General features: G+C 32.1%; 1 protein-coding gene across 1 annotated transcript in view; it reads left to right on the top strand.

Annotated features, from left to right (window-relative positions):
- The first annotated feature begins 433 nt into the window (after positions 1-433).
- LOC106478901 (allatostatins-like) overlaps positions 434-11832 on the top strand; it is a 23215-nt gene continuing 11816 nt past the window's right edge. Inside the window, exon 1 of the mRNA XM_013939480.2 lies at positions 434-528. Coding sequence (XP_013794934.2) covers positions 518-528 — 11 coding nt within the window. The 5' untranslated portion in view covers positions 434-517. The remainder of the gene's footprint in view (positions 529-11832) is intronic.

Here is an 11832-nt window from a genome sequence, read left to right as displayed (position 1 = left end):
AGCGTTTGGATCGCTTGCTATCAATATCCGATAAACACAAGCAGCCTAATCTGTTAACAAACCAGTATTTATTCAGTATATTTCAGTTGTGCGTTGACAGATTTAAAAAAAAAATCATGTTCAAGCGGAACAAAACTATTTTAAATATAAAAGTACAAAAGTACACGAAGTTAACTTTATATATAACAAACTATAATGCATTACAAGCATAACTTACAATTGAAATCAACTGTATTTGGAATTTTGGCTATGCTTTAATAACTAACACCAACGTTAATTACAAGTTGTCTTAGAGATTGGTCAATATCCATTTAAGATAATTGTAGAACATATGGTTTATTGGCTACTGTAATATGTGACGTCACCCGAGAGGCAGTCATTGGGCAGAGGCGGCAAGTTAAAAGAAACACGCACGTTCGAGGTAGACAGATAAGGAACAACTGAGGAAGTTAGTTCAAAAGCTTCATCCCGCTGGTGTAACTGGACTGGAACCCGAGACAATACTTTACCAACAACTATGTTTTCAAGGTATGTCGTAAAGTTAGTATTCCCATGAAATATGTTACAATTTCGAGAAATTACGAATGTGTGAAATCATAATAAATACAGTATACACGTAGTTTAAACAGTTTCCAATAATTGTAAAGTTAGTATTCCCATGAAATATGTTACAATTTCGAGAAATTACGAATGTGTGAAATCGTAATAAATACAGTATACACGTAGTTTAAACAGTTTCCAGTAATTGTAAAGTTAGTATTCCCATGAAATATGTTACAATTTCGAGAAATTACGAATGTGTGAAATCGTAATAAATACAGTATACACGTAGTTTAAACAGTTTCCAATAATTGTAAAGTTAGTATTCCCATGAAATATGTTACAATTTCGAGAAATTACGAATGTGTGAAATCGTAATAAATACAGTATACACGTAGTTTAAACAGTTTCCAATAATGAAAACAACTTTAGGAAACTTAACTTGATAATGAATCAAGTAAATATTTAAACTGTTTGGTTGATAATATAAAACACATTAAGTAATTAAATGCAGACGTTGTTTCTATTTATTCATACACTAAACAATTAAGAATTGCAAATAAAGTCAAAACATGACTTTCAGCTCAACAAATGGAACGCGTATTAACCCCTTAGAAACCAGACATTATGTATTCCAGGAAGAGTTGTGAAATTAGGAGAAATTAAAAAAATATATATAGTTTCTTGATTGATCACATATCACAGAATTCGGTGAGATAATTCCTGATTAAAGTACTCCCATATGTCCCCGGAAATATATATAGTGGGTGTACCAAGTATACCTCTAGGGTTAGCAAGGGGTTAACATACTTATTTCTAAAAACAGCTCTGAGGAGATGGAATGGCTATAATTTTCGCATAGCGTTTTCAAAGTAATATCACATATAAAATCGCAAGATATCGTTATATATGTCACGAAAAAAGTGATAAAAATGGTGCATTTAGTTAGCTCTAAAGTAAAGATCATGTTATCAAGCACCATGATTCAGAAATCTGCAATAAAGAATCGTTATAATAAAAGTGAAATGAATTGATCTTTTAAACGAAGGTTATCTTTCAAAGTAATACTGGGAATGAACTTCATCTTAATAAAGGTGAAATACATTAATCTCTGTAACAAAGGTTATCATTCAAAATGTGTGGTTCGATAATATTCGGAATGAGCTTCATTTTAATAAAGGTGAAATACATTAATCTCTGTAACGAAGGTTATCATTCAAAATGTGGGGTTCGATAATATTGGGAATGAGATCCATTTTAATAAAGGTGAAATACATTAATCTCTGTAACGAAGGTTATCATTCAAAATGTGGGGTTCGATGATATTGGAAATGAGCTTCATCTTAATAAAGGTGAAATACATTAATCTCTGTAACGAAGGTTATCATTCAAAATGTGGGGTTCGATAATATTGGAAATGAGCTTCATCTTAATAAAGGTGAAATACATTAATCTCTGTATCGAATGTTATCATTCGAACTGTGGAGTTTAGTAATCTCCAGAATGAATCTTATTATGATAAAGGCAGACTTCGTTAATTTCTGGAGTGAACATTTTATTAACAAAATATGAGATTCGGTAATTTCTAGGATGAAGCTCATTTTATCTATAACTCCAAAATGAAGATAGTTATATCAAAGATGGATTTCAGTTATTTTTGGAATCAATAACGCTATCACAAAGAATGAAATTTGGCAATTTCCGAAATAAATACCATTATTTATGTAATTTAGTAGTTTCTAGAATAATCATTAAATCAAAGGACGAAATTCAGTGATTCGTGGAAATAACGTCATATATCAGTGGTTGAAATGAAGTAGTACAGAAAGAAGAGGTAATTATATCAAAGTGTAGAATTCGATAATTTCTGTAATAAAGGTTATTATCAAGAAATAGTGTAGATTGTTATACCAAGAGTAGGTTTCGGTAATCTCTGGAAAGAAGGTCATCATTTGAGAAAGTGCAATGTATATAATATAAAGGCCGTTATATTAAATGGGTTGGTTTTCAGACTCGGAGTTTACTGTATCAAAAGGTGGGGGTTCTTCAATGTAGAGAGTAAAGACTATTATAAAATAGAATGGTATAATCAAAAATATTACTAATGGATTGGGATTAAATACTAAAACAAAATAAGAAACAGCAAAAATACAAGGTCAGAAGTTAAAATATAATTTGAAGTAATTTATAGAAAATATTTTTATACGTACGATAACTATTATGAAGGAAGATCGAGAATAAAATGAATGTAAAGAATATGTACGTGGTTGTAGATCGAATTTGTACAAGACATATACGTCTTTTCTTTCTGAAAACCAAGTTTCTGTACGTTTCAATCATTTAGGTTAGTATTTGCTGGAAAAGGGAAGGGATCAACTTTTTAAGGTAAGTTTAATGGTGAATAACCATTAAGTATTCTCAGGTAGCGATTCTAAATATTTTGATCTTACAAACTTCTGAAATAGAATGTTTTCACTATACCATTAAAGACCAAATAACGCTTATGTGGTTCAAGTAGTCCTTGGGTCCACGAGGTCTAGAAGAGTTTCTGAAGAAAAGGAATCATTGACGAAATCGCTATTCTCTACTCTTCAAACATTATCAGCCAATCTTACAGTAAATACTATTAGCACAGTGTTTGATAAAACTGCGTGTAATAAGTTTTGTATGCAAAGATTCATTCTCTATAAAGGAGATATGATATATGATTATTCGACATAACTGTTAACACAAAGAAACTAACAGCCTCTACGTCCAGAATGTATGTTTTATTGGTCAAGTTCGTAGGAATATAGATTACCTGAAATAACACGACATAAGATTACTTTGCCTCTGAATCGACACGCACACCATCTCTCGGTGTTACAGAATTATTACTAGGAGGTAGAGAGTATGTAGATTTACTGAATGGTAAGTAGAGAAAAATAATTATTTTTTAAACTTTTTATGTAATTATTAAAGAATCAAAGTGCAGGAACCAAAAGAAATATTACCAATGTTCAGGTAAACAAAGTATGTTGAATAAATATTAACAGTTTTCCTGCACTATTGTTGAATAAATTTTAACAGTTTTCCTGCACTATTGTTGAATAAATTTTGACAGTTTTTCTGCACTATTGTTGAATAAATTTTAACAGTTTTTCTGCACTATTGTTGAATAAATTTTAACAGTTTTCCTGCACTATTGTTGAATAAATTTTAACAGTTTTCCCGCACTATTGTTGAATAAATTTTAACACTTTTCCTGCACTATTACGAATCGTTCGAGTTGTTTAAGCCATTTCTTTATTTGATTAAATAACAACTAATGATTAGCAAATTTGTTTAACCTGATAATCTTTTTCTGAGCAGTAAAATATATAAAAGCAAATTACTGGAGCACCAATAATAATTCAAATTTAAAATAAATATTTCGTGCGAGTGTATTTGGGCGTGGGAAGGGAGGGGGTTGTACTGAGCGCTACTGTACTATAAAATATTTTATTTTACTAAGACTAAGGAAACGAAAATAAAAGGTCATACGCCATAGTATATTAATCCTTGACAAAATTAAACTTATATATATTAACGTTTCTATTCCTGTGATATATGATACAAAGATAGAAAAAATATAATAGTTAGCATGTGTTGAAATTCTTTATGCAATCGTGTCTACAGAAATGCAGTTGTATTTAGTTTTGATTATGTTACAATAAACACATGCTGTAATTCATTTACCTCCTTGACTTAAATGATATACAAAATTCAGTAGTTGGCAACAAGATAATCAGAATTTTGTTAGCAGGTTTTAAAAAATGATCGTCCTCCAAAAAGCTCGTTTTGTGTAGGCTCTATGAATGTTTGTACATAACATTAATGATTTTTATCTAGAAAAGATGCATTTCTCAGGTACACAATGCAGAGTAACGCTTATGTTGTATTTTTGTTTTTATATATTTCTATTTTGATGGAGCAAATAAAATTCTGTTTAGAAGTAAAACAAGCCTAACTGGATAACAATAAAAATAAATAAGTCTGCCGTTTTGATTTTTCAAAACAACATCTTATTGAACAGAAAATGTGAAACAAAATTTACGGATTTCATTTACAGCCAGCAGCAAATAAAAATTCACTTGAACGAAAACAACCGATTTCTTAAATGCAACCACGGGACTGCAATTCTTACTGAATTAACGATAAAAAGCCGTTCTTGCAAAAGAGAGAAAAAAAATACGAAAAATAAGAACTTCAAGCCGCTTTGATATACTTGTTCCCGTGTGTAACCCCCTGGTGAGAAACTTACCAACAATAGTCTTGACAACACTTCAAAGGAAATGGATATATCGTCACTTAGGGACTTTCTCCAATCTACACTCAAAGAAAAAAAAATACTCCAGTATCATTTTTTACAAGTAGTATAAATACTGTTAATTTGAATATATTGTAAAACGAAATATTACTTGTTGTAGTAATACTAATCTGTACCCAATACTTTTTTTTTATTAAGAAGAGATACTGTCTGAAACAATCTACGAAAAATATTGTTAAGTTTCTCTTCTTCATGATGTCGAAGAATACATCCTATTTCCACGTTTAATTGTAATATTCATCTAAGCACTTCCTTTCTCGCTTAGTGTCCCGAGTATAGATTTTAATACAGATATTTCATAAGGAAAACTACGGAAATGTTATATTGGGCCCTACTCTACTGCTTGAGACTCCCTACCATGTGTTCAGCCATTTAAGATACTGGACATTGGCAATTAAAGGCATCAGGTGACTGATCCAATCATATAAATCTTTGTAACCAAACAGCTCCCTGCTGACCTCCCGCTGACAAAATATCAAGAGCAATACTTCTTAAAAGATTTACTTCCAAGAAAAAGAAATGTTGTTTTATCTTGACTTTAGTCAAATGTGAAGAAAACATATTGCCAAAGAATTAGATAGTTGATGTTTTTGTTTTGTTTAATGAATATCTGCACAACAAATAATAAACATATTTTTTATGGAGAATGTGTATTCGATTAGTTTTGTTTGTTTTTGTTTTGTTTTTATTTCGCGCAAAGCTACACTAGGGCTATCTGCGCTAGCCGTCCCTAATTTAGTAGTGTGAGACTAGAGGGAAGGCAGATAGTCATCACCACCTACCGCCAACTCTTGGGGCTACTCTTTTACCAACTAATAGTGGGATTGACCGTCACATTATAACGGCCCCCAGAGCATGTTTGGTGTGACGGAGATTCGAACCCGCGATCAGCAGATTCAAGCGCCCTAACCACCTGGCCATGCCGAGCCTTGTTTAATTAGTTATATTTTACAAAAACAGAAATGTTGTATGATATGAAATGTACTTCAAACATATGTACAATATCCACGTGACAAAAACATATCACACGGACTATATATATATACTGTGAAGATTATTATAATTAATTTGCCGCGTGTGTTTCCTTAATGTTAAAATTACCAATGAAGTCCATCGGCTTTTTAAACACGTTTTTTCTAATCCATGTATACATCAAATATTACCTGTATGTCCACGACTTTGTAAGTTACCGACTCTCCAATAAAACATGTCAAAGAAAACAAAACGTTAAAATTACCAGCAATGTTACATTTACTTCCATCAATCACTGATGGGATCTATATGTATTTCACTTTGAAAATTAGTGATTCCCCCAATTTATTTGGTCAGTTCTTTACATTGGCCTCCCAGTGGCTTAGCGGTAAGTCTGTGGGCTTATAACATAAAAATTGGGTTTCCATACCCGCAGTGGGCAAGGTATAGATTGCCCATTGTGAAGTTTTAAGTTTGATAATATACAAATAAGCAAAAATATCTTTACACTGAGTGTTGTAAAAGGCAAAAGACAAAATTACTCTATATGTTGCAATACGTCGACCTGTTTGTTTGTTTGTAATTAAGCACAAAGCTACACAATGGGCTATCTGTGCTCTGCCCACCACGAGTATCGAAACCCGGATTCTAGCCTTGTAAGTCCGCAGACATACCGCTGTGCCACTGGGGGGCACGTCGACCTGACCGCTGTGAACTAAATTAAAAGCAAGTTGGTTTAAGAATTGAACAAACTCTACTATCAAATGTTTTCTTATAGACATCATTTTTCAAAGTCAGTTTTACAAAAGAAGTTTCAAAGAAAAGGACTAGACTCAAGAAACGGTACTCATAGTTTATAAATATTCATTCGCAATAAGCATACCGAAAGTTATCCGACGTTGTTATAACAAAATATTTGTTTTTAATTTCTGAAGATTAATAGTTAAGCTTTTGATCCTTTAACAAAGTTTTGTGCTTATGTTTGGGCACTGTAACTGTTTAACGTATCTAAACTTTTATATTTACATTGTTGCTTCAAAACATACAATGTGAAAATCTACTCTTACAAGTTCCTCTCAGTTTATCGATTAAACATTCGAATCCGAAAAAAAACTCGACTGTTAGCATGAGACCTCAACTCATCACTAACTATAATAGGTTATTCCCTTGGTCACTCTGTCAAGAACGCTTCCACGCTCCTTTTTTTTTTGTAATGCTCAACAATATACAGCTTCGCTTAGCAACAAAACTATTACCTGATTGTTCTTAGGCCAACCATGGTATTTATGTTGAATGTTCAATATTCATGTTGATTTGTTAGAAAGGTTCGTTTTTTATTCTTTATCTTTTTATAACTTCGATGATATAACAGCAAAATAGTTTAATTCGGAAGTTTTATGACATTGAGTTGTAGCCAAAAGCAAAATAAAATTTACCAAGTAGTGTTTCAGCTAAGCCTTACGTTACGTTTATGTATTAGACCTAATGCTTAAATTAGACTACAAATAGGCCTGTTATAGAGTTAGTGTTTAAAAAGTTTTGAGTGTTAAATAAATGTTAATTAATAAATATTCTTTTGGTATTTTAACACATATATTACGTACTTGGCCTTAAAACACAAAACCAAATAAACGTTCATTATTACCAAATATGTTTTATCTTTTGTACAGTCAAAAGAGTTGAAAATTTGTGTCGGAACGTTCGCACTTTGTTTTCCACTTCCCGACCTAGAATACAATGAAAAGGATCAAGAGTGTTTGTTTATAATTATGCACAAAGCTACACAATGGGCTATCTGTGCTCTGCCCACCACGAGTATTGAAACGCGGTTTCTAGCGTTGTAAGTCCGCAAACATACCGCTGTTCCACTGGGGACCGGCTCAAGAGTGCCATTTAAGTTTCTTTCAGAGTGCACACGTACTTATTTTAAATAGGCCCGGCATGGCCAGGTGGTTAAGGCACTCGACTCGCAATCTTAGGGTCGCGGGTTCGATTCACTGTCACACTAAACATGCTCGCCCTTTCAGCTCTGGAGGCGTTATAATGTGACGGTCAATCCCACTATTCGTTGGTAAAAGAGTAGCCCAAGAGTTGGCGGTAGGTGGTGATGACTAGCTGCCTTTCCTCTAGTCTTACACTGCTAAATTAGGGACGGCTAGCGCAGGTAGCCCTCGTGTAGCTTTGCGCGAAATTCATAACAAACAAACAAACTTATTTTAACGATAACATTTCATTTTTCTGCGTAAGTTTTACTAAAAATGTGGTGATTAAAGAATTACTCCGAGACTAGTGAAATAAGTGTAGAGTAAGTGCATTTTGGAGGTACAGACAAATTCATTATTGTTAAATTCTATTATTTTTGTTTATCATTAAACAATGATCTACCGTCATTTTTGAGGGGCTTTTATACTAGTATAATTATAACGTATTTGCTAATCATACCTCAAAATACCTTGAAAACATTTTGCATCTACTTCACAGATAAAACCTGCGCAACGTAATTCTCTCTTATAAAACAAGTTTCTCTTGTGAGTTTTATTTGTTCATGGCTATAAGCGACAACGAAACATGTCTTTACTTATGTTCACATTAGTTGTGTGTAAAATTTGAATTTATGTTTTGATCCTAGCTGCTTATTTAATAAGTTGTCAGTTAATTGTAAAAATAAATTGAAAGAATCAAGATGAAAAAACTCAACATTCACAAAAATATTTCGTTTGGTTTAACAGTCTGCACAAAATCCTATTTCAGTTATCACGTGAACTGAAACAATGAAACAAACAAGTGGCATATGAGAAAAATACCGTTATAAAATCAAATCAAACTACCATGTGATCTAAGTAGAAATATTTTTACATTGATGAAATTAGTGGAAGAAGTTGGTTCTTAAAAAAACTTTCATTTTGATGTTATAAAATGTAATTTTCTCAGGTTCCATTTTCATGTTTGAAAAAAAACGTTCTCATACTTGCAACAACAAGCATGAAAAATTTTGATGTTATAAAATGTAATTTTCTCAGGTTCCATTTTCATGTTAGAAAAAAAACAAAAAAAAACGTTCTCATACTTGCAACAACAAGCATGAAAAATTTTGATGTTATAAAATGTAATTTTCTCAGGTTCCATTTTCATGTTTGAAAAAAAACGTTCTCATACTTGCAACAACAAGCATGAAAAATTTTGATGTTATAAAATGTAATTTTCTCAGGTTCCATTTTCATGTTTGAAAAAAAACGTTCTCATACTTGCAACAACAAGCATGAAAAATTTAATAAGCAATTATTTCACTTCTCATTATTCAAACGGAATATTCAGTAATTAGGTCACAATAAGACTCCACAATACGTTCGGAGAAAAACACAAAAGTTTGAACGGTCTGACATTTAAATAGAGTTAATCGCTGGAAATTGGAAGCTATGGTTAATTAGACGTCCCTAAAGACCTGAAGAAACACTTCTAAAGTCCTCATTTTATCTAACGTTATTTAAAGAGGTTTAAAATACAAAAACCTCAAAGATTTGACTACTTAAATCAAGATATAGCAGTTGTGGTGTACCCCTCCTGACATACAGAGCTAGAATTTTATGCTCTTAAAATATTTTAATAATTTTTATTGGACTCGAAAATACTCGGAACATCTATTCAAATTAGTTGCTAAAGACTAATAAAAGAACTTGGAGCTCATAAGGAACTTTACCAAGAAAAGTATTTAGTTTACCTGTTAGCAAGATTTTTTTTAAGTAAACACATCTAATTATTTCCCTTTGTGCTTTAATTATCTGTCACAGGTAATTTTGATTTAATGAAGATTAGTCTTGCTGGTGTCTTTGCATTTCTTGTGTATATTGTGAATAGTTCATTCAAGCGTTCATTTATACTATTAAACTGTCAAAATAAAGCAGCAACATGACTGATCTGCGATAATTCACGATAATTAATTTCCCATCTTTGGAAATCTTTCTTGAAAGATTAATTTTCTGTCTACACTAAGCAACCACGAGATATATTGAATTATTCTTATATAAGTAGAGTTTTAGAGTCAATAAATTTGGAGCTTTTCAGTCCATTCCCAAATAGCATCCAATTGAAGGACATCTTTTTTTTAAGAATGGACATCTATCCATTTATTTAGTTATTGAAAAATTTATTGTCACTCCTAGTTACATCCAGTATAATCGACTGTTTCTTAATATTATTGTTCAAGATATTGGTTGTCATTAACTATCACTTGCAGTTACATCCAGTATAATCACCTGGTTCTTTTTATTATTGTTCAAGATATTGGTTGTCACTAACTATCACTCGTAGTTACATCCAGTATAATCGACTGTTTCTTAATATTATTGTTCAAGATATTGGTTGTCATTAACTATCACTTGTAGTTACATCCAGTATAATCACCTGCTTCTTTTTATTATTGTTCAAGATATTGGTTGTCACTAACTATCACTCGTAGTTACATCCAGTATAATCGACTGTTTCTTAATATTATTGTTCAAGATATTGGTTGTCATTAACTATCACTTGCAGTTACATCCAGTATAATCACCTGCTTCTTTCTATTATTGTTCAAGATATTGGTTGTCACTAACTATCACTTGCAGTTACATCCAGTATAATCACCTGCTTCTTTTTATTATTGTTTAAGATATTGGTTGTCATTAACTGTCACTTGCAGTTGCATCCAATATAATCACCTGCTTCTTTTTATTATTGTTCAAGATATTGGTTGTCACTAACTATCACTTGCAGTTACATCCAGTATAATCACCTGCTTCTTTTTATTATTGTTCAAGATATTGGTTGTCATTAACTATCACTTGCAGTTACATCCAGTATAATCACCTGCTTCTTTTTATTATTGTTCAAGATATTGGTTGTCATTAACTATCACTCGTAGTTACATCCAATATAATCACCTGTTTATTTTTAGTCCCTCGATGGGACAGCGGTAAGTCTACAATCAGAGGTTCGATTCCCCTCTGGTGACACAGCAAATAGCCTGATGTGGCTTTGATATAAAAAAACACACACTATTCTTACTATTATTTTTCAAAATATTTGTTGTCACTCGAAGTTACACCCAATATAATCACCTGCTTATATTTTTTATTGTTAAAAATACTGTTCGTCACTCATTGACACTCGTTATTTTCACACATATATCTTTTAGAAAATTTAAAACATTGTTTGACGACTTTTACCGAAATATGCACAGCAAGGCTTTAACCAATAATAGTAGATTAACCTAACCGAGGTGGTTTTTAATGATTTTATTGTTGATGTTTCCATTTTCGATAATTAAATTGTGCGATTAAATTAACAACAATGACAAGAACAAATAAACTGAAAGGAAACGACTAGTGATTACAGATATAAACTACGCCCTTTAGTTTACACCAGATAAATGCTTCTCAGATGCGCTGTGTTTTTATGATGTCTAGGTGAATTATCCTATATTTCTTCCTTCTCTATTTAGTAACGAGAATATTGTTTGGAATTAAGTAGGACATTCGTCCTCAACTTTCTGGGCGGCTTTCATGAGCTGTTGTCTTGCAACATTTATGTAATTTGCCGCTATTTCTCTTAGGAGATTTCGTACGTACAGTATTTTTTGTTTTTTCTGAGGTTACATACGTTACTCCCGCCCTCCCCTCAAACTTTCCAACGTTTCGGTTGTTACACGTTTGAGATGGGTTATTGTTATGTCATATAAACGTGACTATTTTTCACATACACGTACTGTTCTATTAAATGACAAAATTGTTATAAGGTTCGAAGAATGGTATCAAGTCACTTCCTGTGCTTATCTTACTACTTTAGAAGGAGGTGGATTATTAATTATTGGTTCAATAATGTGGAACTACCGTAACTGTTGAGTTACTGTGTGATCGTTGGTTCAATAATGTGGAACTACCGTAACTGTTGAGTTACTGTGTGATCGTTGGTTCAATAATGTGGAACTACCGTAA

The sequence above is a fragment of the Limulus polyphemus genome, unplaced genomic scaffold (assembly GCF_000517525.1).
Source record: "Limulus polyphemus unplaced genomic scaffold, Limulus_polyphemus-2.1.2 Scaffold261, whole genome shotgun sequence".
In the NCBI taxonomy this organism is placed as follows: Eukaryota; Metazoa; Arthropoda; class Merostomata; order Xiphosura; family Limulidae; genus Limulus; species Limulus polyphemus.
This window is presented reverse-complemented; position numbering and strand designations above follow the sequence as displayed.